This window comes from Anomaloglossus baeobatrachus, chromosome 9, assembly GCF_048569485.1.
Source record: "Anomaloglossus baeobatrachus isolate aAnoBae1 chromosome 9, aAnoBae1.hap1, whole genome shotgun sequence".
Classification (NCBI taxonomy): domain Eukaryota; kingdom Metazoa; phylum Chordata; class Amphibia; order Anura; family Aromobatidae; genus Anomaloglossus; species Anomaloglossus baeobatrachus.
Genome location: NC_134361.1, coordinates 23351727 through 23379067, shown reverse-complemented (window position 1 = coordinate 23379067; position 27341 = coordinate 23351727). Strand labels below are relative to the sequence as shown.

General features: G+C 46.0%; 1 protein-coding gene and 1 long non-coding RNA gene across 2 annotated transcripts in view; both read right to left on the bottom strand.

Annotated features, from left to right (window-relative positions):
* The window catches only part of LOC142250319 (complement factor B-like), a 53885-nt gene extending 36062 nt beyond the window's left edge, over window positions 1-17823 (bottom strand). The window contains exons 1-5 of the mRNA XM_075322462.1: window positions 17790-17823; window positions 13370-13573; window positions 12163-12348; window positions 10853-11026; window positions 1462-1557 (exon numbers count right to left, since the gene is read on the bottom strand). Coding sequence (XP_075178577.1) covers window positions 1462-1557; window positions 10853-11026; window positions 12163-12348; window positions 13370-13573; window positions 17790-17823 — 694 coding nt within the window. The remainder of the gene's footprint in view (window positions 1-1461; window positions 1558-10852; window positions 11027-12162; window positions 12349-13369; window positions 13574-17789) is intronic.
* A 5463-nt stretch (window positions 17824-23286) lies between these two features.
* On the bottom strand, window positions 23287-24995 carry LOC142250318 (uncharacterized). The gene is made up of 3 exons (XR_012725171.1): window positions 24933-24995; window positions 24484-24673; window positions 23287-23510 (listed from the first exon to the last, which is right to left on the bottom strand). It is a non-coding gene; the product is annotated as an uncharacterized LOC142250318 (long non-coding RNA).
* Window positions 24996-27341: the final 2346 nt, after the last annotated feature.

Genomic DNA, 27341 nt, shown 5'->3' with positions numbered 1-27341 from the left:
TAACATTCTTTTTTGCTGCATTTCACACTTCCAGGCTGATCTACAGTCCAAATGTCACAATGCCAAGGTAATTCCAAATGTGTAAACCTGCTAAATCTGCAGGGGGTTGAATACTACTTGTAGGCACTGTATATATATTCAAAAAAGGTCAAAAGATAAAGAAGGAACATCTTTAATTCTGCACAAAATTCATCAACACGCGCCCGATTTTGGAAAATTTGGAGCAAAAAAGGGCAACGAATTCTAAAAGTCAGAATAACAAAGTGCTGGAAAAAATGGTGTTGATGATTTCCGTCAGTAACCTTCTGTTGTGAATACGTTTTCCAGTTTGGGGCTCCCTCGTGTGGTCAGTGCTGGTGGTGCAGTTGATGTGTGGAATGAAAGCGACACACCTGCAAAGGACTGACAATCAGGGTCAGATTGGGCTATTTAACTCAGTAGCTTTCTCTTGTTACTTGCCGGTGGTCAATTGCTCCTGTGTGTTAAGGACCTTCTGTAACCAGCCCTGGTGTCTTCCAGAACTACTCTCAGATAAGTGGTCTTTCTACCTATGCAGTTTGTTTTCTACTTTCTTGTTGCTTTGATACTATGCATGATTCCTATTTTGTCTGTGTGGAGTTTGTGGTGGAATGGGATCATTCCCTGCTGGGAGTGTCTGAATACTTAGCGCCATGAGTTTGCAAGGTTTGTGTTTGTCATGCTTGGTATTAATTCAGTCCCTCATCTGTATTAGTGTTTTTGGATCCCAGTAATATCTGAGTGCTGATACAGTGGGGGAGAGGTTGTGTGACCTCAGGATTTTTCCATTTCAGAAATGATGGTATATATTAGGGTTTTTACGGCTGCAGACAGTTGCCCTTTCCTATCCTATCCTATAAAGATAGTTTGGGCCTCACCTTTGCTGAATCTGTCTTTCCTGGCTTTGTATTGTATTTTTCTATATCACCGTAGCCTTTACATGTGGGGGGGATATCTATCTATTTTTGGGGACTGCTCCGAGGCAGATTAGCTTTCTTATATCTCTATCTGTGAGATTATTTAGTTCTCCGGCTTTGTCGAGGCGTCCAGGTCATCGGAGGCTCGACCCACAGCTACTGTTAATTGTGTGTCAGGATTAGGTCTGCAATCCGTTAAGTTTCCAGCCACTCTGTTATCTTTTTGGAATTCCACATTTTTTGATCCTCCTCGGTCCCTGAATCATAACACCTTCATTCTGTATCATGGGCGCTTGTCAGGAAAATTCATCTACTCCCATCGTAACGCCCGAAAACCAAACATTAACAGTCTCTTCCTAAGAAGCCGAACTCCAGAGTAATCGTGGACCCTAGATCCGGCCTGTTTGCATTGCCTATCTGACTGTCATTTATAGTCGTTGAGTGGAGGCCAAATTAATGATCTCAACCCCCGCTATAACATAGGTATTCTCCATTGTGGAGGTCATGCCACGTATAGTCCTCCTACCTTCTACTTTATTTTTGTCTGATGATTCAATGGTTTCAGAAAGCGAAGCAGAGAAAGTCTCCGCCACCTCCTCCGGTGTATCAAACGTGTACCAGTCTGTGGAGGAAAGAGACATCAGTCACCTTAAAGGGAGCCATCCATGTCCCCAAATGCTATTAACCAGCTGATAAAGGGTAAATCATAACATTACAAGCTGTCCAGCTGCGGCTACTGGGAGAAAATGAACCTTATTCCTCCCAGGAGCCTCCGGCTTTCAGTCATACAGGTGGCTTCAGTCACTGTGCAGTACACAGTGAGTCGTAGGCACGCCCCAGCACTTTATAATTATATTACAGTAATATATATATATATATATATATATATATATATATTTATATTTACTTTGAATGACAGTTGGCTCTGCATAGATAATCTGCAGAGCGAGCTGTCAGTCAAAGTGCCGGGATGTGCTTACTGCTGCCACTCACTCTGTACTAATTAGTGATTGAGCCGCCCCGTGCTCTACCTATGACTGAAAGCTGGCAGCTTTCGGTAGCCACGCTGGGCGGTCGGGCTGCATTGTATTTTTTATTTACTTGCAGATTAACCATATGTACCAGGTTAATGGCATGTGGGGACATGAATGGTTAGCGTTAATTAATAAGCAGAAAATAGACAGCACCACTTATTTCTATAACCTATATCTGGTACTGTAGCTGTGCACATTTCAGGTGAGTGGAGCATCAGCTGCAATACCACACATCCCCTTTAGATAAGTGTGGCGCTGTTACCCATTTTTGTTACTTAACCTACTGTAACATGGAGGAGGGTATGTATCGAGAAGATGGTGTAAACCTGGATGTTCACTCTGGTACCACAAGACTTATTAGGGTGTTCCAGGGACAAGTTTTACGAATAGCTGGATAGACAGGTGGGTCTGGCTATTCACACACCTCTGCCCATGCGTGTGTCTCATGTGTCAAAATGGAGACTGATTATTTGACACATGGTCAGTGTGGGGAGACTGTGATGGATCCAGGAAGGAATCCTTTGAGAGAAGAGATTGGAACCATGTATAGAGGTTGTGACACCTCTGGGAGGAATCCTCTGAGAGAAGGAAGGATTTGCTTGTCCTGACCGGGACCGTGTATAGAGGCTGTGACCCCTCTGGGAGGAATCATCTGAGAGAAAGAAGGATTCGCTTGTCCTGACCGGGACCGTGTATAGAGGTTGTGACACCTCTGGGAGGAATCCTCTGAGAGAAGGAAGGATTTACTTGTCCTGACCGGGACCGTGTATAGAGGCTGTGACCCCTCTGGGAGGAATCCTCTGAGAGAAGGAAGGATTTGCTTGTCCTGACCGGGACCGTGTATAGAGGCTGTGACAGCTCTGGGAGGAATCCTCTGAGAGAAGGAAGGATTCGCTTGTCCTGACCGGGTCCATGTATAGAGGCTGTGACCCCTCTGGGAGGAATCCTCTGAGAGAGGGAAGGATTCGCTTCTCCTGACAGGGACCGTGTATAGAGGCTGTGACACCTCTGGGAGGAATCCTCTGAGAGAAGGAAGGATTTGCTTCTCCTGACAGGGACCGTGTATAAAGGTTGTGACACCTCTGGGAGGAATCCTCTGAGAGAAGGAAGGATTCACTTATCCTGACCGGGACCGTGTATAGAGGCTGTGACCCCTCTGGGAGGAATCCTCTGAGAGAAAGAAGGATTCGCTTGTGCTGACCGGGACCGTGTATAGAGGCTGTGACCCCTCTGGGAGGAATCCTCTGAGAGAAGGAAGGATTCACTTATCCTGACCGGGACCGTGTATAGAGGCTGTGACCCCTCTGGGAGGAATCCTCTGAGAGAAGGAAGGATTTACTTATCCTGACCGGGACCATGTATAGAGGCTGTGACCCCTCTGGGAGGAATCCTCTGAGAGAAAGAAGGATTCGCTTGTGCTGACCGGGACCGTGTATAGAGGCTGTGACCCCTCTGGGAGGAATCCTCTGAGAGAAGGAAGGATTTGCTTGTCCTGACCGGGACCGTGTATAGAGGCTGTGACCCCTCTGGGAGGAATCATCTGAGAGAAAGAAGGATTCGCTTGTCCTGACCGGGACCGTGTATAGAGGTTGTGACACCTCTGGGAGGAATCCTCTGAGAGAAGGAAGGATTTACTTGTCCTGACCGGGACCGTGTATAGAGGCTGTGACCCCTCTGGGAGGAATCCTCTGAGAGAAGGAAGGATTTGCTTGTCCTGACCGGGACCGTGTATAGAGGCTGTGACAGCTCTGGGAGGAATCCTCTGAGAGAAGGAAGGATTCGCTTGTCCTGACCGGGTCCATGTATAGAGGCTGTGACCCCTCTGGGAGGAATCCTCTGAGAGAGGGAAGGATTCGCTTCTCCTGACAGGGACCGTGTATAGAGGCTGTGACACCTCTGGGAGGAATCCTCTGAGAGAAGGAAGGATTTGCTTCTCCTGACAGGGACCGTGTATAAAGGTTGTGACACCTCTGGGAGGAATCCTCTGAGAGAAGGAAGGATTCACTTATCCTGACCGGGACCGTGTATAGAGGCTGTGACCCCTCTGGGAGGAATCCTCTGAGAGAAAGAAGGATTCGCTTGTGCTGACCGGGACCGTGTATAGAGGCTGTGACCCCTCTGGGAGGAATCCTCTGAGAGAAGGAAGGATTCACTTATCCTGACCGGGACCGTGTATAGAGGCTGTGACCCCTCTGGGAGGAATCCTCTGAGAGAAGGAAGGATTCACTTATCCTGACCGGGACCATGTATAGAGGCTGTGACCCCTCTGGGAGGAATCCTCTGAGAGAAAGAAGGATTCGCTTGTGCTGACCGGGACCGTGTATAGAGGTTGTGACACCTCTGGGAGGAATCCTCTGAGAGAAGGAAGGGTTCACTTGTCCTGACCGGGACCGTGTATAGAGGCTGTGACCCCTCTGGGAGGAATCCTCTGAGAGAAGGAAGGATTCACTTATCCTGACCGGGACCATGTATAGAGGCTATAGAGACAAGAGGACTGTGGGAATAGTAGTCAGGAAGTCATAAAATGACCAATTCAAAATGACAACAATTACTGCTTTTTTGCAAAAATATAACAAGTGTTTTATTAATATAATAAATAGCAAAAAAGTGACATGACATAATGACAACAACATTAAACAGAGATCAGGCTAGAGCAAGGAGGTGTCACTGACACAAAAGAACCAGGAGTCCACCCTTCATTGGGGAAGCAGGATCACCAAAGTGATAGGTGGGACATGGCCAGAAAATACATTGGACACTGGGCCCGAATAAACATCCATGATCCAGAGTGTGCACACCTATTATAGTGTGCACCAAAAGGGATCAACATACATAGGGGGCCCAATATCCAAAGAGTCAGACCATTTACCACACCACAATAATAGCAGAGACAGGCATTAATCAAAATACATCACATTATCATACACAAAGTCCCTGTGCTGCACTCACCCATAATAAGGAAGGTGGGTCCCGAGTAAAACGTGCCCCGACGCGCACGTTTCGATGTCTTCTTCGGGGGGCCGTGGTGTGCTGTCACATAACAAAACTGCGTTTAAATATACCGCTCCCATGTCCAGCCGGGCAGCGATTGGTCGCGTGCGGGGTGGGGATCCGGCAGTGGGCCGCGTCATCGGGCATTCCCGGAACTGACGCGGGCGCTTCCTGTGTCGTCACACAGAGCGCACGCGTCACTCCGTACGGAAGCCGGCCAACGCGAACATGCCCGGATTCACAGCGCGCACGCGCTCCACAGCCGCGGCCATTAGAGGAGAGGGCAAGGAAAAGGGCAAAAGGGGCTGGCGATATACATATGCGCGTCTAAGACCATAAATCCCGATATTTGGGGGCTGAATATAGAGCAGGAGACAATCTCCTCCTACATTACCCCAAACCTACATACATAACCGGGCAACATCAAAGAGTCTGCTTAAACAAAAGGGTGTAGTCTTTGTTGATGCCTTAACTATTGGTCACATTTTGCCCTCATCCTCCTATATTCATGTCTCTTTTCTGTGTTTTTCACAGCAGTTTCTAGAGGGCAGATGGACTCAGGGGCACGTGAACTTGCATGGCTCCAAAAAATTGATCAGGTCTTCAAGGAGGGTCCTGTCGCTGGTTTTAATCCAGACACTGAGGCAACTATTCCACTGACGAATAAATTAAAATCACTATTGAATCAGAAAACGAGAGTCTGGTGGAATAAGACTTTTATGGAGCGGTATGTGGAGAAGGGCTTGATTCCCCGTGGATTGCGGATCCAATTGTGCCCCTCTTTTGAGATTGAGGAGGCAACCTTTAAGGAAAAATGGGAAGCAGCCTCCAATATATGCTCTGTAACATACATGAAATTGCTGATTGAGCATAACATGAGTACTCTTAGCAAATTGGAGTTGGAGATTAACTCAATCTATGAGAAACTCACTCTGGTGCTATCTAATGAGGGGCTCTCCTCTTTGAATGAGGACTTAGAGAGAGAATTCGCCAAATGGGAGAAGGAGATAATTGGAGTTAAGACCAAAAAATATCAGAGAGATGCATCCGACTATAGCAGTGGCTATGTATACAGATGGAGACATAATCGTCCATTAAAGAAACAAGGCACACGCTCTCGCTCTGGCTCCTTCTCTTCAATCTCCTCAACTGAAGAGATGCAGCCGGTGGGGAACAAGGCTAACAAATTTCTTGAAAGATTTCATTTACCACTGAGAACGGAGAGTCGGGGGGGAAAAGGCCCCAACCAGAAACGGAAGTTGACCCCTCCACAATCACTTGACAAGAAGAGTAAAAACGATCTCCAGGTGATAAATTTATCTAATATTTCTCTGAGTAAAGAGCAGGTGGAGGTTCTTAAGTTGGGGCTTACTTTCTCCCCCGACTCTAATGTTGATCTCTTTACAGTGATTAAAGATCTTCACTTATTTTCAAGAAAGCTAGTCCTCCACAAGCTGCATTCACGAGGCAATGGTGACTCCCAACAGTTAACATCTAGAGAATTGGAGGCAATTGCCACGTTGGAGGAATTGGAGGAGGAGTCTATGAGCACCTTAACAGGTAAATTTCCACCTAAGGTGTATTCTAAATCAACCACGTTCCCCCCTATTGCCCTCTGCCCGCAGGTGGAGATTTTTAACAAACTTGTGATGGAAGATCTGAAAAAACTTGATCGATCGGGGTACCATCACAACCTCTCCATGAAACAGAGAAACGCTTTAAGCGAATTGAAGTCCATGGAGGGGATTGTAATCAAACCTGCGGACAAAGGCGGGAACGTGGTCATCTGGCCAGTCCAGATGTATGAGCGTGAAGCCTTTAAACAATTGAGAAATCAGGATGCATATGTCTCACTGTCTTACAACCCCACTGGTGAATTCATGGCTGAATTGGTTGGTGTGCTGGATATGGCTTTATCCCGGGGAATTATTACCAAAAGAGTGTATGAGGGGCTCCACATCAAATTTCCAGTAACTCCAACTTTTTATCTGCTGCCCAAGATACATAAGAACCCCCGTTGTCCCCCTGGACGTCCTATTGTCTCTGGCATAGGAGGGCTATGCGACCCAATTTGTAAATTTATTGAATATTATCTCCATCCATTGGTTGAAACGCTCCCCTCCTATGTCAGAGACACGTCGGACGTCCTGAGGCGGATTGACGGATTGTATCTTGATCCTGGTTCTATCTTGGTGGCAGCTGATGTGGAGTCCCTTTATTCCTGTATCCAGCACAAGGATGGGCTGTTGGCAGCTAAGTTTTTCCTGCGAATGAGCCGCTGGGAGACATCTATGCAGGATTTGGTCCTCGAACTCCTGGAGTTCATCTTGACACGGAATTTTTTTCTTTTCAAGGATCGGTTCTTCCTCCAGAAGCGTGGCACTGCGATGGGCGCGGCGTGCGCGCCGTCGTACGCAAATCTCTTTCTCGGCTATTGGGAGAGGGAGATTTTCGGCGACGGCGCCTGCGCCGCTTCCCATTTGCAGTGCTGGCTAAGATACATCGATGACGTGTTCATCATCTGGGGGGGAACCGACCTTGAATTATCTTCTTTTATTTCCGTTTTGAATTCTAACGATCGCAATGTCAGGATGACCTTCAGGAGTAATTCGGAGTCCATGGACTTTTTGGATATTAACATCTCGATTCAAACTGATAGGTCTGTTCAGACTGATGTCTTCCGGAAGGAGACGTCGGTGAACAGTCTACTACATGCATCATCCTCCCATTTGTCCTCAACCATCAGGGCTATTCCTGTGGGACAGTTTTTGAGGATTAGGAGGATATGCTCTTCTAATGAGTCCTTTGCTATACAGTCCGGAGATCTGTCCCAGCGGTTCAGGGACAGGGGATACAGTGCTCGGAATGTGAAACGAGCTCACTCCAGGGCCAGAGCCACTTCTAGACACCAACTTTTATCTATATCCAAGAAAACGGAGCCTAGCATTGGACCAATACGGTTCATATCCACCTTTAATAACCAGTGGGGTGAGATAAGACGCATTCTTGATAAGCACTGGTCTGTTTTGAAAACGGAACCTTCGTTGGCGAAGGCTCTCTCTGACCGTCCCCTCATGACGGCAAGGAGGGGTAGGAATCTGCGTGACATCCTGGTGCATAGTCATTATGTGCATCATGATGTCCTTCCATTTAACATCGGGAAACCAAGATGGGGTTGTTTCCCCTGTGGTGCGTGTATGGCCTGTAAAAACATTGATAGGGCCTCCTCTTTTTTGTCGGCGGATGGTACGAAAGAGTTCATAATTAGGCATTACATCTCGTGTAGTACCGACCATGTAATCTATGTGGCAAAATGTGGATGCAATTTGTTGTATGTCGGTTTAACAACTCGGCAGTTTCGGGTGCGTACACGCGAACATGTCAGAGACATTGTGGCGGCAAAGGATGTTGAAGATTTGAACTCTCTTCGTACCAATGAAGGGTGGACTCCTGGTTCTTTTGTGTCAGTGACACCTCCTTGCTCTAGCCTGATCTCTGTTTAATGTTGTTGTCATTATGTCATGTCACTTTTTTGCTATTTATTATATTAATAAAACACTTGTTATATTTTTGCAAAAAAGCAGTAATTGTTGTCATTTTGAATTGGTCATTTTATGACTTCCTGACTACTATTCCCACAGTCCTCTTGTCTCTATATTAAACAAAAGGGTGTAGTCTTTGTTGATGCCTTAACTATTGGTCACATTTTGCCCTCATCCTCCTATATTCATGTATAGAGGCTGTGACCCCTCTGGGAGGAATCCTCTGAGAGAAGGAAGGATTCACTTATCCTGACCGGGACCATGTATAGAGGCTGTGACCCCTCTGGGAGGAATCCTCTGAGAGAAAGAAGGATTCGCTTCTCCTGACAGGGACCGTGTATAAAGGTTGTGACACCTCTGGGAGGAATCCTCTGAGAGAAGGGAGGATTCGCTTGTCCTGACCGGGACCGTGTATAGAGGTTGTGTTGTCTCTGGGAGGAATCCTTTGAAGGAAAAGAGAGGGTTCACTTCTTCTGACCCGGGATCAGTGTATGGAGGTTTGTGAAACCTCCGCATGGTACCTCCTGAGAGGGGTGTGTATACTGACCGGAGTCAGTGCGTGGAGGCTGAGATTGCTCTACTTTGATACTTCTGTGGACTGAAAACTGTGTTTGTTATGTTCCTATGTGTTTATTTGTGCTGTGAATAAACCTGTTGGACTTTTTACATGAAAGTGTTCCTGTGTGCTACCCGAAACAGCACAATGAGTGCGTCACCCTGTCACACTACATACAGCGATAACAACCTGCAATATTAAAATTTGCAAACAAGCACACATCTACAATATTCTATATTGAAAGTCTTCAGTGTGCATGAAATAATTAGATCCTACCATTGTGTGTATACAGCTCCTATGCTGACCTATGTGTCTCCATGATCACAGACTACAAACACACCTTGTGTAGTCATGTGTTACCCCCCTCTACAGGCAGTAGGTGAGAAGGAATAGGTAGTGAAGTAATATGTGACTATAGGATGACATTACTCAGGGTTTCTGTAAAGTCTGTAACCATTTAGACACATAGAAAAAAATGTTGTTTTTTTAGTAACTACCGTATTTTTTTATCTAAATGCAATTATGTATTAGCCTTTGCAAAGTTATAAATCTTTGTAACATGCTCTATGTCCTTATTTTGCTTCTATCTCTCTTAAAATCCACACTGTTGTTTTAGCAGTCTAGCTCATGCTCTTTTAAAGCTGCTTTGAACTGCTGTTTTAGTAAGAATCTACTTTAAGGCCTGGGACACACATCCGTGCCGCCGGCACGTGTTTGTCATTTTTTACACGTACCGGCAGCACGGAGACACGTTCAGCAATGCTACCCTATTGTAGCAGGCACACACACGTAAAACCACACGGAACGTGTGTCCGTGTGCGTTTGTACGTGTGTGCGTTTTTCAAAGCGCTGACATGTCCATTTTTTCTCCGGCAGCACGGGTGTCACACGGCCCGCACCTGTACCACACGGGTGTAGTGTGGATGCGGTCCCGTGTGACACGCGCCGGAGAAAACACACGTGTCAGAGAAAAAAAAAACAAAACATTTACTTACCTTCTCCAGCCCTCATGTCTCTGCCGCTGCTGCCTCTTGCTGCTGACCGCCGCTCATTAATCTCATAGAATATTCACTTCATTGCCTGGCAACAGCAGCAGCGGGGAGACGGGAGGGCTGGAGCCGAAGATCAGCACCACGGACAGCAGCGCGGACAGCAGGAAGGACCAGGTGAGTATGTTAATTACCGGTTCTACGTGTGCTATCGCGGATAGCACACGTAGAACACACGTGTCCCGCACGTACCGGAGACACGTACTTACCTGCACGCAACACGCAGGGGAAATAGGTGTCTCTCGGCACGTGCGTGAATTTCACGTGAGTGTGGCAGAGGCCTAAAACACTATTTACAAACTTTCTCACTGTCTCGTCATGGAGGGGAGCAGAGAGGCTCACACAGAGAGTGTTTGTAAAAAAGGCAGAGTATAAATTCTTGTTCGAGCAGCAGTTCAAAGCAGCTTCTAAAAGGGTATGAAATAGGCAGTTAAAACAGCATTCTGTTTGGACGAGATGGAAGTGAAATAGGGTAATGGAGTATGTTACGAAGCTTAATAATGTTGCAAAGGCTGATCAGGAATCAAATGAAAACTATTATTTTTTAAGCAATAAATTACCCCTAAATACTGTATGTTTGGTGCCAAATATATTAATACGTGGATTAACCATACATTTAATCTCAGACAACTATATCAAATTACAACCCGGTAGCTGTAGGATCAGACAATGAAAAAAGGGGAATAATGAAAGTTTACACAATGGTGAGTATGGAAGCTTATGCCATAAAGACTAATGGCCTTACATCTGCAGGACGGTTCTGCTCCGGACCAGAGCCTGCTCTCCATACATTCTCTCTCCTTAGAGCCAAACATCTGCAGCCCCATCTGGCATCCATACGTCACTTTGTCTCCAAACTTGTAGGAAGAACCTAGTTTTGTAGCCCCGATAGGAACTCCTGGATTTGGACAGTCGCCCTCTATGGGGTGAATGTATGAGAAAAGATGTAAACAGAAAAAGGTAAAATCTGTCAGGGAATCTTCCACCTAATCTGACAGCAACATGATGTAGGGGCAGAGACCCGGCTTCCTGTGATGCATGCTGTACTGGGCTGCCTGATGTAGTTTTGGTAAAATCATTGTTTTATCAGCAGGAGGTTAGCAATAGAGGACCTGATGTCATAGATTCCTCAGCTCTATCTATCTGTTCTCTGAGTGCTGAGCTCTGTGTAACCCCACCTCCACCACTGATTGGTAGCTTTCTGTGCATAGGGAGAAAGCTGCCAATCAGTGGTGTGGGTGGAGTTACACAGAGCTCAGCACTCAGAGAACAGATAGCTCTGCAGCATAACCCCACCCCCCCACTGATTGGTAGCTTTCTGTGCATAGGCAGAAAGCTGCCAATCAGTGGTGTGGGTGGGGTTATACAGAGCTCAGCTCTCAGAGAACAGAGAGCTCTGCAGCATAACCCCACCCCCACCACTGATTGGTAGCTTTCTGTGCATAGGGAGAAAGCTGCCAATCAGTGGTGTGGGTGGAGTTACACAGAGCTCAGCACTCAGAGAACAGATAGATATGCAGCATAATCCCGCCCCCACCACTGATTGGTAGATTTCTGTGCATAGGCAGAAAGCTGCCAATCAGTGGTGTGGGTGGGGTTATACAAAGCTTAGCACTCAGAGAACAGTGAAAACAGGGATTTTATTGAAATGACAGCAGGCAGCTCAGTAAGTGACACATCGCTGGAATCGGAATCCTTGTCTTTACATCATGCTGAGAAAACAAAAAAACGTTGACAGATTCCCCTTTAATACAGAAACATTGACAGAATAAAAATGTGTTTTGGATCTCAGAATGTCAAACCTGAAACTGAAGTATATAAACATTAAAAAACTTAAACATTTCTGGTTTTTGGGGGGTTCTTTTTTGTTCTTTTTTGGGGGATCGGGGGGGACAACGTTTCTATGCAATGTTCGCTAATTGGGACCAAATAGGTTTCTGGGATGAAGCGACCCATCGGAGTTCTTGACAAGGACCATCTGAAATTTTGATAACGAGTCGCCCAATATTAATTTTTATATACAATTTTATTTTTATTTTTATGACATATTTGTACCTTGATCATCACACTTCGCTTCTTCTCCGCTCCATTTTCCATTTGCCTGACAGGTGCGGTTTCCGTGTGCAAAGGCTTGAAATTCTCCCCAACACTTGAAACTAAGGACGTCTCCCACAAAGTATTTCCCTTTCCGCGGATAAAAATCTCCATTTTCAAACATTTCCGGTCTTGGGCACCGCACAGCTGCGAGGGGAACGGGACCAAACAGCGCGTAAAAATAATATAATGCATATGGGCAATAGTGGATCGTCCTTAAGTGAAAATATAATTTTTACTATTGGGTCTCATTCACATTTTTGGCTTCTATAGCCTCTATGTATCTCTGGACATAGCCGGTTGCAGAATGAGTTAACAGTGGCTTATGCAGGTTGTTGTGGCAGCTTTCTTGGAGTTTCCTGAGTTGATCTATGTCTAAAACCTGTACTAGGGGATAACCAAAGGTGTACGGGTAAGGGTACAAACGAAAGGGGGTAGAATAAATAAATTACAACAATCACCACAGATAGCAGCAGCAGTAAAAACACGTCCTCTCTGCTCCCTGGCTAGCTTCTAACTGAATAGAATAACCAGCAACCTCTCCAGGAAGCAGAGGGATTAAATCGGTTTAGAAGAGTTCAGAATGATAAAGTGGTACACTCTGCTGTCAGAAGCAACTTACGGACCAATTCACTGTAAACTCAGTGCTCCCTGGCTAGCTCCTAACTGAATAGAATAACCAGCAACCTCTCCAGGAAGCAGAGGGATTAAATCGGTTTAGAAGAGTTCAGAATGATAATGTGGTACACTCTGCTGTCAGAAGCAACTTACGGACCAATTCACTGTAAACTCAGTGCTCCCTGGCTAGCTCCTAACTGAATAGAATAACCAGCAACCTCTCCAGGAAGCAGAGGGATTAAATCGGTTTAGAAGAGTTCAGAATGATAAAGTGGTACACTCTGCTGTCAGGAGCAGCTCACTGACCGATTCTCTGTAGACTCATTCTGCAGTCTGCTATGTACAGAGATTGTAGAAGCTAAATGATGCCCAAAATGTTAGTAGATCCCAGTTGTGGATGTGTTTTTTAGCCAAACATAAATGGTGATTGATTAAAAAGAAATGAAAGGCAGATCTGATGAAAATCCAAGGCAGAAATCCATATGTCCATGGTGCAGTGCGGGATTAGTTTTCTTTTGTCTATGTCTATAGCAGATGTGTGGTCAGTTACCTCTACATTGCGCCTTCACGTCCTCATCCGTCCAGTGACCGGTGTAGAGACAATCCCGGGAGAAGGATGGGTGCGGGTACATTCCTGGAGGGCAGCTGTACTCCACCGTACTGCCAACATTTCCTCCATCACTCACAGTGTAATTACCACCATCAATGGGTATTTTACCAAGATCACATCCAGGGACAGAGGCAGCAATGGCCACTAAAACCAAAATGCGACAGTGTGAATGAAGAAGAAACAATGGGCAGAGAACCAAATAATTATATCATGGGGCAGACATATTTTTCACAATTTACCTGATAACAATAACACATATTCCAATCTCACAGCCAGTGTTACACTTCAGAGCTGCACTCACCATTCTGCACTTATCATGTCTCAGTGTCTGTGTAGAGCTTGATTGTGTTCCCAGAAGTGTTGTCTTTACACAGGTCACTACTGGGTTGAAGGAGGGGGGATCCGGGCCACTCGAGTGCCGCACTCCTTTGCCAAGGAGACCCCATAAATGGTTGTGACACCCCACCTTGCTGGCAGTCATCGTCGTAGACAGTAAAACATGGAACACTGGAGTTCACTTGGCCAACCAGAATCGCTCACTTTTATTCTGCACATCGTTATAACAGTCATGACCTTCTTTCTTTTTCTTTCGTTCAGTGAGCGGTACTGTTCCTCAACCTGTCTCCCTGATATCTTTGACCTCATTCTCATGCCCAGGAATCAGTGTCTTCGTTCTCCCTTTTCTTCGCCTGCCTTCGATGCTAGGCCCTGATGGCTCTTAAAGCCCACCAAGGTGAGCTGTAGGCACCAGAGCTCTTGGGGTTACCTCAGGGGTGACTGACCAGCCCTAGCACTGAGGGCACGTGTTCTCTCACTTGAACCCTATTTTCTACTGTCCCTTCTCAATAACTCTCGACTGTCCTCCTTTCCGCATCTGTCACTTCCCCCTTGATCCTATCTTTTCCATTCAGCTGTTATCTTAGCCCAACGACTAGGTGGCACTTGTTGGCAAAAGTCCCGCTCTATTACATCTGGAACCTGCATCTTGCTAGCAGTTTTATATATTAATATACAATATACAATATAATTGGTGTAACACATACTGTAGAATACATAGCATAACCAGTACAGGGTCAAGTTCACCTCCTACACACCTCCCCATTTAAACATGGTCGTCACCGGCCAAAAAACTTTAATTTCCACATACATAGAATCCTGAACTAATAAAAACATTTCCTTTAGAGTTCACATGAGTTACGGCCACAGGCCAGAGTTTTCGTCCAGACACCGATGAGGGTTCATCTTTAAAAAAAAGCCATCACCCATAGGCAACAGTCTTTTCCTGCCGTAGGCAGCATTGTCAATGCGCCTACCCTCCTGGCAGGGCGCACAACAGTCCTGGACCCACTCTACATGGTCCGCCGTTTCCTTCCTCTCCCTCCTCTGTCTGCGGTTGCCAGTCCATTGTTATGCTACATTGCCCAGGAGCATCAGATAACAGTGGAGTCCACGGGGAAAGAGACAATGTAAATCGGGCGACAGGGTAGTATGCAATGTCCTCAGAGGGGGGCACAACTTGCACATAAGAACTGGGAGATGGAAGAACAAAAACTTTGGCCACTCTGGGCCAATTTCGGGGAGCTGAGTCTCCTGATCCGCGCACCATGGAACGCTGAACAGTCCTGTATGTGTTGGTGCAACAAGAACAACAAGGGGCAGTTTGAAGACTGTTTCGGGTCACCTTCACACAACGGCCAATCTCACACCCAGGTGCCTTTGGACTTGGCCACCTTTTCACCGACGACTAAGGCCACACTCCTTACTCTTCCGTTTACAGGATGTAACTCAGGATCAGTACAGGATAAGTAATGTACTGTATGTATACCATGATTGCACCAGCAGAATAGTGAGTGCAGCTCTGCAGTATAATACAGGAGGTAACTCAGGATCAGTACAGGATAAGTAATGTATATGTACAGTGACTGCACCAGCAGAATAGTGAGGACAGCTCTGCAGTATAATACAGGATGTAACTCAGGATCAGTACAAGATAAGTAATGTATGTGTACAGTGACTGCACCAGCAGAATAGTGAGGACAGCTCTGGAGTATAATACAGGAGGTAACTCAGGATCAGTAATGTAATGTATGTACACAGTGACTGCACCAGCAGAATAGTGAGTTTAGCTCTGCAGCATAGTACAGGATGTAACTCAAGATCAGTACAGGATAAGTAATGTAATGTATGTACACAGTGACTGCACCAGCAGAATAGTGAGTGCAGCTCTGGAGTATAATACATGAAGTAACTCAGGATCAGTACAGGATAAGTAATGTAACTCAGTATGGGTACAGGATAAGTAATGTTTATAGATAGTGACTGAACCAGCAGAATAGTGAGTGCAGCTCTGGAGTATAATGCTAGGTGTAGCTCAGCATAGGTTCAGGATAAGTAATGTTTCTAGAAATTGACTGCACAGAATAGTGAGTGCAACTCTGACAGTTATTATAAGAAGTAACACAAGATACAAATCACACACAATTTTTATAGTGACGATCTCCCCTACAGGCTATACTTTTAGTTTAGGGTATGTTCACAAGGGTCATACACATGTGTATTCCATATGATGGCATTTTGCAAAATATCATCATCATGCAGAAAATCCTTTGCAAAGAAAAACAACCTCATAGTAAAATCTAATATATAAAGCTGAATGTGTGTGTGTATGTCCGGGATTGGCATCCGCACCGTCGCAGCTACAGGCACACAATTTTGCACACTCGCACATATGGACCCCGAGAGCGTCATAGGCTATGTTTCGAGGGGAAAGTTTAACCCCGCACTTTACAGTTATTCGGCAAAAAAACTGCCTCCATTAAAGCGAATGGAGCTGGGAGCCACAGTGCAGCCAGAACTTCAGAAGAATGTGCAGCCACGCCCTTATATGGAATGTTGGAGTGTCACAATGCAGCCAGGGAAAGAGGCAGACACAGACAGGGAAAGAGGCAGACACAGACAGGGAAAGAAATAGACATACACAGGGTAAGAGACAGACACAAAGAGACAGACACAGACAAAGAGACAGACTGACAGGGAAAGAGACAGACACAGACAGAGTAAGAAACAGACATAGACAGGGTAAGAGACAGACACAGACAAAGAGACAGACTGACAGGGAAAGAGACAGACAGGGAAAGAGAGGGAAAGTGACAGACAGGGAAAGTGACAGACAGGGAAAGTGACAGACAGGGAAAGTGAGGGAGAGTGACAGGCAGGGAAAGAGATTGAGACAGACGAAGAAAGAGATAGAGATAGACAGGGAAAGAGACAGAAAGACAAAGAGAGAGAGAGACAGAGAGATATATACAGAGGGGGAGACAGACAGAGAATGGGAGAGAAACAGAGAGACTGTTACTGTCCCGGGCAGCGCCGGGTGCTATGTTGTGAGGCGAAATTTTAACCCTGCGCGTTCCAATTTACCAATCAATTTTGCCCCTATCTACATAATGGGGACAAAGTGAAACGAAAAGTGTTGGGGGCAAATTGACAGCTGCCAGATGTGAACAAGGGGCACTTAAAGAATGAGGCGATGGCGCCAAAGAGTATATACCGTACAGCTGCTAAGGTGGGGCCCCGACATGGGATACTCACCACACTCGGGGATATGAACACACACACAATGCGCCACACACTACCACGTACTTGAGCACATATACCACCCTCAGCACACATCTCACCACACATACACCAACCTCACCACATAATCGCCCTAAACACACACAAGTCTGGGATTATCCTTCACAAATAAAAATCTGATTAATAAGCAGCCAAACTACAAGAACAACAAATGCACCACATAGGAAATACGGCAGCTGTCAGTCACATGACCTGTCTATATGTGTATGTGTGAGCTAATATATACTGTCAGGGGGAGGGCTTTCTGTTGCCTGGAGATTTATCAGGCTGCCAATAGCAACCAATCACAGCTTAGCTTCTATTTTGCTACAGTTAATTAATCTGAGCTCTGATTGGTTAATATAGGCAACAGTTTAATAATTACATTTCTATCTATTTGTTTTGTGGTGTTTGTGTGCAGAATACATTTTTGTTAATACATTCTATTTTGTTAACAGCAGTTATTAACCCGGGCGAAGCCGGGGAGTACAGCTAGTGTTGCTATAAAGTATCTGCTGGATTTTGTGCACTGTTCTAATATGTGACAGTCTGTAGATCTGCAGGTGGAGCGTTCCTATAGGAGAGCTTTAGTTATATGTCCACACCTGAATACAGACTGACACTTCTGGATACAGGATGAATTGTGACCCAGAAACTCTGCTCCATCTCTGCAATATCACTCGCTACAATAAAACCTGCTCCATCTGTTAATCTCATTAAATGTCCCGGGATCTCAGGTACTTACGTGCTATTTGGATGAGGAGCAATAGCGGTAACATCTTGTCCCAGTCGTCTCTCTGCGCCTGTCTCCTACTGGGATCTGAGCCTCGCTGAGGGTTTGGTGCTATGTATATAGCAGGGGGTGAGGACCTGTGAACTCTGCTAAATGATAAAATAAACAGTTTGGTTTCACAATAGGTGATTGCAGATCAGAAGAACAGAGGGATATTACCCAGTTCACAAGACTCAGGAAAATGGGGGCATTAACTTAGAGGTTTAGAGATATTTAAAGAGAACCTGTCTGTATATGTTATACTCTCAAACCATTAATATGACTATAGCACTTTAAGAGATAAGTCATTTAATCCCATTATGACCCCCAAAGTACTTCTTTAGCAGTGTGAAACCGCGTTTTCTAGAAGTGCAATTGGGCGTGAGGACGCACTTACAGCTTCTTAGCCTTTGCTGTATTCCTGCGCTAGTATCACCCTCCCCTGGCTGATTGACAAGTCATATCCTCTAGTAGACTGGCCACTGACCTGTAAATCAGCCAGGGGAGGGTGATGCTAGCGCAAGAATACAATAGGCTAAGAAGCTGTAAGTGCATCGCCACACCCCAGTGCACTTCTAGACTTTCAGAACGTGATTTCTTACTGGTAAGGAAGCACTATGTGATTGAAAGTGATTGACTGACTTATCGTTTTAAGGTCTACATAGTATTATATTAGAGCCGGCTGTCATTCATTGCCAGAGGTGTAGTTACAGCTGCCGTTGAGCGGTGACTGAGCCAGCGCCGGAGCCACCCCTAGGAAAGGAAGCGGAGCGCTGCCAGGAGGAGTCATGTTCATATCCTCCCAGGAGCAGGGCTCTAAGTGCAGACACCAGGCAGGTTCAAAACGCTATTAACCTGCAGATTAACTTCATAGCTGCAGGGTAATAGCATTTTTTTTTCCCCATGACAGATTTATTTTATGTTATGATTGTTTTTTCCCACACTATAAATCATTCATCAATTTATTATTTTAAACAAATCCACAAAGTTCAGACGCAATCCATAGTGCACTGGTCCCACGACATCCCCCAAATCGGTACGCCAACCTATGGAGCCTCGTTCAGAGAATGAGTCTTCATAAGTCACTCCAAGTCAGCACCAGACCCGTAATTTCTCACACGCGGGGACATCAGTTACTCAATGACGTCACCGCGTGTGAGAAATTACGGGTTTGGTGCTGACCGGCAGTGACCTATTGAGCCTTGTTTTCTGAACAAGGTTCCATAGGTTGGAATACCGATTTTGGTTACGTCGTAGGACCAGTACTGCATGGAGTATCTCAGAGCTTTGGGGATTTCTTAAAAATAATAAATAGGTGAACTAGGCATAATGTGGGGAAGTCTTTATTCACCATTGGATTATGTCGAAGCTTCGTGGATTTTTCAAAATAATGAATATACACCCCTCCATTACTAACCCCTGGGTTGATGCCAGCTAACCTTACACAGCTGACATCAACCCCCCCAAAAAAATTACCCTAATTGCCACTACACCAGGGCAATTGGGAAAAGCCGGGGGTGAAGTGCCAGAATTGGAGCATCTAATGTGATGCACCACTTTTGGGGTGACTGCGAGCTGCTATTTTTAGACTGGGAAGGATAAAATAACCATGGACCTTCCAAGCCTGATAATACCAGCCCCCAGCTGTCTGCTTTAACTGGGCTGGTTATCAAAAATAGGGGAGATCCCCATGCATTTTTAAACCCCTTTTAGTGCCACATGAAAGCCACTAAAGGGTGCAAGTGTACACCCCTGCTGTATTCTAAGCTTTCCCTCCTACATCAACTCTCCCCAAACTGCTTCTAGAGGAGAATGTGCAGAGCATCGCACCCTCTGGGTCTTATAAGACCTGATGATGTGATCCGGCTGGCCAACCACAATAATGCCAGTAGCCAACGGCTACGGCATTACCGTGTATGGCTAGCAATCCCTTTATGTTGATTGGTTGTCTAATAGCCGCAAAACATGTGAGGTGGGTACTCGAGCATGGTCCTTGAGTACTCGGGATACTCGATCGAGTAATAAGCATGCCCGAATACCCCGATCAAGTATTGAGCAGTGGCGAGCAGGTGCACTTATCATTGATGGATGTGCTTAATTTCATATTCTTACAACTGTCATGGCCGCACATAATGCAGTTTGACAATTTTCTTGGCCGAGAGTCCACTATCAATGAGCTGGATGATGCGGTTTCTCATTCTTGGGAAATCTTCTTCATGGCGGCTCCTCGACTCGAACCAGTGACCTTTCACTTGTGAATCAATTTAGTATTTCTAGTATACAGGAAGAAAAAGGAGTAAAACAGTAACAATGCAGTGATATAAGAAGGATCTGTATAAGTGATCATATGCTAAATAGCTGCAAGTCACATTTATGTATGCAATAGAAATGATTGTCTATAAAATGAAGGTCGTCTCCTGCTCAGAGCTGTAGTGGATGAGGGGATATGAAGCCTAAAAGTTAAAAGCTCAAATCATTGTTACCCTTTTGCTTGTCACTGTATGACGATCAGTACAGAGCATATAGTGTATTTTATCTGTATGTAATCTATAGTAATATTTCATATAAATGTAACGCTTACAAACGTGTGTGGTAAAATGGCGTCACTGTGATGGGAGAGCTCAAAATCTGTCATGGTAATGATTACAGGGGTCAGCCACCATTTTGTATGCTTCATTCTGGCACATGGATGTCGTGTTATTTCACTATATTCCCCAGTGATGTCCCCCCACCCTTAATGTGAGGCCCACATCGCTGTCTCGCTGGCCTTTGTGATGTCGCCTCAGCCAAAAAAAAGGAGAATTTCTACAGAATTTCCACAGAAAGGTTTTACTGCAGAAATGACCTTGTGAAACCCCGGCAGTGTGTACCATGGTGGAGTATTTGCCTGGCTCTAGATATGAGAACAGCTGGGAGGTCTTAAAAAGCCAACAATGGTGTCTAATATCTGATATTTTACTTACTATGAATAATCTGCCCGGCAGCCATAGTCTTATCTATGTGGTTGTTAGGCAGCTTGTCCCTAGCAACCAGTCTGTCTCAGTACTTGGCCTATTCTGCTCTGTACAGGCCTCATGTGACCACTGCAAATGGTAGGCCTGACAGGTGATTGGAGGATATAGTCACATGACCACTATGCATAGGGCAGCACTGGCCCCCCTAAGTACCGTTAGATCCTCCAGTGGTCTCATAGTTTACCTCCAATGGTGGCAGGAAGAGTCAGGGGGGGGCACGCACAGATTTAGAATGGGTGTCACAGAGGAAAAAAGAAAAACTGTTCCAGAATTAGTGGAGTTACTGTCATGAGTGACAGACAGTCATGTGGTTTCTGGCCATAGAAGGTCACAGCGTTTGGCTGCACAGCATGCTCCCTGACTTTACATTGTTCCTGCTGTCAGTATTCATTGGTATAGGTAGCTTTACTGCTGGATTCATCTCTCACCTTTAGGACCCAGCATGAGATTGCCTTCCACCCAGCTTCAAATCATCAGCATTATTTTGGTGCTTATATACCCTTTCCTTCCTTGGACTGGTGCTGGTGATATTATTCAGTTTATTCATGCCCTGGGTGCAAGCAGGTGGCTTGTACTCCTTTGTGGTATAAGTAGTTCATGCATTTTCCCCGTGTGTCCCCCTTGTTTCTTCCTTTAGCGTTCAGTGGGGTTTACGAAGAGCTTATGCCATCTGTTCCAGCACTAGGGATACCTAGGGTCAGGTATCCGGCTGGGCACATAAGTGCGAAACCTATCTAGGGTGGTGAGGGACCCCATGTACCAGCGGTAGGTTTGGTCAGGGGTCACCATCTCCCCTTTCCCTAGACACAGAGTTTCTTTTCCCTTCCCTCTGCCTCTGCACACCATGCTCCCCCTCCAGACCTGTGTCCTCTGACCCCAGTGCAGTATACTCCCAGAACTGTGTGCCGCCACCACCACCACAGTGTTGTATACCCTCCAGACCTGTGTGTCTCCTGACCCCCAATGCTGTATACCCTTCCAAAACTGTCTTTCCCCCCCGCAGTGCTGTATAAGAACCAGAACTGTCTGTCCCCTTACCCGAGTGCTGTATAACCCCCAGAACTGTCTGCTCCCCACCACAATGCTGTATACCCCCACAACTGTCTGTCCCCTGACCCCAGTGCTGTATACCCCCAGAACTGTGCGCCCCCACCACAGTGCTGTGTACCCCCCAGAACGGTCTGTCCCCCATCCACAGTGCTGTGTACAATCAGAATTATGTGCCCCTACCACAATGCTTTATACCCTCAACTGTATGTCTCCCCCACCCCAGTGCTGTATACCCCTCAGAGCTGTTTTTCCCCCCACTGCAGTGCTGTATACCCCCAGAGCTGTATTTACCCTCCACCCCAGTGCTGTATACCCCCAGAGCTGTATTTAGCCTCCACCCCAGTGCTGTATACCCCAGAGCTGTATTTACACTCCACCCCAGTGCTGTATAGTGTATACCCCCTGAGCTGTATGTCACCCACCCCAGTGCTGTATACCCCCAGAGCTGTATGTCTCTCTATTGCTGTACATCCCCAGCCTCTCCTGTGATGTATATACAGCAGTGTCAGTGTGCACTGTGCACGGCCATGTCTGTTAGTCATGGCCATCAATAAGTGCGGCACAGCCACATTCTTGTGAGGAGCTGGATGGGCGATAAGCGGGGGAGGTGAGTGAGGCTGCTGCCGGCTTCCCCATATTAAAATTATCTCTAATGTGTCTGTATGCAAGCATGATGTATATCTATGTATGTCCGTGTATATGACTGTGTGTGGATTTATGTCTTAGATGTATGTTTGCGAATTTCTCTTTATTTATGTATGTGTATGTATGCCTGTATGTGTATGTATCTGTGTATGTGCGTGTCTGCTTGTGGATGGGGCCCACTGAGACTTTCGTCCGGGGCCTTCAAAAACCTGGAGCCGGCCCCGCCTTCTACTATTTTTATCTTGCCAGATACCTGGGATCAATTATTGGTCAGAACCGTTTGGTTTTTTTAACCCAATTTGACCCAGCGCCCCCAGATATCTGTGAGTCCTCCTATCTCTGGTTATAACACCTCTATATAATGCTCAGCATTGATAGCGCCTTTCATGTGTAATGGGTACAGTAATGAAATCTGTTAACATCAGTATGAACAAAGCCTTGTATTGTTTGGTACAGCAAATTAAAAAAAAAAGTTCAGTTTTCTACAGATTAATAGGAAACATCCTTTTAAAAAAGTAAAAAATGCAATAAACACTTGATAAATCGAGTAAAACAAATTCTCATCAGAAACTCATATAAAAAAAGGGCGCAAACACTAAGCGGGGGGTTACCCATAGGAACAAATGGGATTATAGCTTTCACCTCTACGCTGGAAAATGACAAAAGCAGATAACATCGCCCCCTACAGTGTGCACCCGTTATTACAAATGAGGATAACTTTTCCAATATTCTTTATTTTACTTTATTTTTATTGCTGCCTGAAACTATTGATTGGGTCATTAGGTGACCCCAATAATTATATGTGTAGCGTCTTCATAACAAGACTCTAGTTTAGGAATTCCAAATCATCCTTTAACTCTTCCTTTAGTCAATCCATCATCTTAAAGAGATTAGTATGAAAGTCACGAGACAGCTCCGGCACCGGCCCAGGATTTCTTCTAGGTCCAGTACAGCTGCTGACCGTCCCCCAGCTTATAACGCCCACCTAAAAGTGAACAAGAAGGAAAGTCAGTACAAATCGTAAAGAAAACCAGTCACAAGACTACTGATTGGTTGCAGGGTCAGGTGTTTGGGACATCATCTCTTCTTGCCCTAATGGAGAACATCAGAGCAGCAGGGGGCTGTAGTGGTCGGTTTCCTTCCTTGCTGAACCACAGACAGATCAGACCCTGTCAAAGTGCTGATGGTCTATTTACTTTTATCTTTACTATAGTTTCTCTTCCCATGGATTGTGGTCATTACCTGTTTTCTTTTACTCATTATCTCTGTCCAATCACATTCATGGTGGGGCTACTCTTGCTCATTTTCTCTGTCCAGTCACATCCCGGTGGGGCTACTAATGCTCATTTTATCTGTCCAATCACATCCTAGGTGGGGCTACTCTTGCTCATTTTCTCAGTCCAATAACATCCTGGGTGGGGCTACTCTTGCTCATTTTCTCAGTCCAATAACATCCTGGGTGGGGCTACTATTGATCATTTTCTCTCCCCGGGTGGGGATACGAATGTTTATTTTATCTGTCCAATCACATCCTGGGTTGCTACTATTGCTCTTTTTATCTGTCCAATCACATCTCAGTTGGGGCTACTATTGCTCTTTTTTTATTTGTCCAATCACATACTGGGTGGCGCTACTATTGATCAGTTTCTCTGTCCAATCACATTCCAGGTGGGGCTACTATTGCTCAGTTTCTGTCCAATCACATTCCGGGTGGGGCTACTATTGCTCAGTTTCTCTGTCCAATCACATGTCGGGTGGGGCTACTATTGCTCTTTTTATCTGTCCAATCACATCCCGGGTGGGGCTATTTATGCTCTCCTATTCAAGCCGTTCGCTGCTGGTTATATTTATTACTAAGTGGATTACACTTCAGGAGTACCAGCTCTGCCTCCAGGGATTAACTTGTTGACAGCGCTGAGTTCGTGTTTGCACAATGTTTTTTTTTTTCTTGCACTAACCTGCACCCATCTTCTGTTTGTAGGAGGCTACCCTTGTTTGCACATAGCCTGTTTCCACTTGTGCACATATTTTGTGTTTCCTCACTTTGGTTCCCAGTCTCTCGTTGCACGCTCTACTGATCGTGGCTGTAGCATCTTGCAACCTTCCACCTCTGGTTCCTTAGGAGGAACGTGAATCAAATCGACGGCCCTTCAGGAAGCCAGGTCCAGAGATGGAGATGGAGAGGACGACAAGGGGAGATAGATAGATAGATAAAGAGAGAGAGAAATATCTCAGGGCAGTGGGAAATACAGCTGCTTTTTCCCAAGGTTACAAAGAAATCTTCCACTATACATAGAGAATAATAAGGCAGCGGCAACCTCAGTAACAACCTTGGTAGTCATTCAGTGCTTTTTTATTATAAGTCTAGGACAGGGAGCAGCAGGTATACACCATGTATACTCCATACCCAGAACATTGTCCCAGTGCTGGTTCAGAGTCTCTCGGATGTTCTTCAGCTCCAGGATTGCATCTTCTTCCCCGATATTATGTTTCCCTAAATGATAAAAGACAATTCTTGTGAAATGGATTAATAACTATAGTCCCAGAGCCCAGGCGTGGATTTACATGGACTTTCCATGATCGGCTGTTACCAGCTGTAGCCACCGGATGCAATCAGTGGCCAGAACAGCCAGCTCCATAGTCCATGTAGTGGCCCTTCCACAGTACCACGGCTCATCTCACATTATGTACAATGCTTACATTCAACTTTTGCCAGAGTTGGTGGGGGTAACAGGTTTCAGACCCCCCCCCCCCCAATCTGATATTGATGAACCATGCTCTGGATAGATCATCAATAATGAACTAATGAGCAGCCCCTTTAAGACCAGTTCAGCCCTAGCACAGAAGATATGGAGGGAGATAGAGTACTGATTTTGACCAGGATGGTACAAGGATGGAGTACTGGGTACAACTGAGAAAGTTAAAAAAAAAATAAAGATTGGGGTGCGACTAGAAATGGTACAAGGATAGAGCAAGGGGTACAACTGAGATGATACAAGGATGGAGCACGGGGTACAACTGAGATGGTACAAGGATGAAGCACAGGGTACAACTGAGATGGTACAAGGATGGAGCACGGGGTACAACTGAGATGATACAAGGATGGAGCACGGGGTAAGGCTGAGATGGTACAAGGATGAAGCACGGGGTACAACTGAGATGGTACAAGGATGAAGCACGGGGTACAACTGAGATGGTACAAGGATGGAGCACGGGGTACAACTGAGATGGTACAAGGATGGAGCACGGGGTACAACTGAGATGGTACAAGGATGGAGCACGGGGTACAACTGAGATGGTACAAGGATGGAGCATGGGGTAAGGCTGAGATGGTACAAGGATGGAGCACGGGGTACAACTGAGATGGTACAAGGATGGAGCACGGGGTACAACTGAGATGGTACAAGGATGGAGCACGGGGTACAACTGAGATGGTACAAGGATGGAGCACGGGGTAAGGCTGAGATGGTACAAGGATGGAGCACGGGGTAAGGCTGAGATGGTACAAGGATGAAGCACGGGGTACAACTGAGATGGTACAAGGATGGAGCACGGGGTACAACTGAGATGGTACAAGGATGGAGCACGGGGTACAACTGAGATGGTACAAGGATGGAGCACGGGGTACAACTGAGATGGTACAAGGATGGAGCACGGGGTAAGGCTGAGATGGTACAAGGATGGAGCACGGGGTACAACTGAGATGGTACAAGGATGGAGCACGGGGTACAACTGAGATGGTACAAGGATGGAGCACGGGGTACAACTGAGATGGTACAAGGATAGAGCATGGGGTAAGGCTGAGATGGTACAAGGATGGAGCACGGGGTAAGGCTGAGATGGTACAAGGATGGAGCACGGGGTAAGGCTGAGATGGTACAAGGATGGAGCATGGGGTACAACTGAGATGGTACAAGGATGGAGCACGGGGTACAACTGAGATGGTACAAGGATGGAGCACGGGGTACAACTGAGATGGTACAAGGATGAAGCACGGGGTACAACTGAGATGGTACAAGGATAGAGCATGGGGTATAACTGAGGTGGTACAAGGATGGAGCACGGGGTACAACTGAGATGGTACAAGGATGGAGCACAGGGTACAACTGAGATGGTACAAGGATGGAGCATGGGGTACAACTGAGATGGTACAAGGATGGAGCACGGGGTACAACTGAGATGGTACAAGGATGGAGCACAGGGTACAACTGAGATGGTACAAGGATGAAGCACGGGGTACAACTGAGATGGTACAAGGATAGAACATGGGGTACAACTGAGATGGTACAAGGATAGAGCATGGGGTACAACTGAGGTGGTACAAGGATGGAGCACAGGGTACAACTGAGATGGTACAAGGATGGAGCATGGGGTACAACTGAGATGGTACAAGGATGGAGCACGGGGTACAACTGAGATGGTACAAGGATGGAGCACGGGGTACAACTGAGATGGTACAAGGATGGAGCATGGGGTAAGGCTGAGATGGTACAAGGATAGAGCATGGGGTAGGCTGAGGTGGTACAAGGATGGAGCACGGGGTAAGGCTGAGATGGTACAAGGATAGAGCATGGGGTAGGCTGAGATGGTACAAGGATAGAGCACGGGGTACAACTGAGATGGTACAAGGATAGAGCATGGGGTAATTTTCCAAAAAGCCATCATAGGACTGGCTGAGCCACCACTTGCCTTCCGTCATCAGTAGGACGACATTTCTATTTTCCTTGAACTTTTGAGGATCTTTCACAGATTCCTCCTGCAAAATTTTGTAACCTTCATGAAGAGCGCCCCGAATATTCGCTCCCTGCTCATCTCT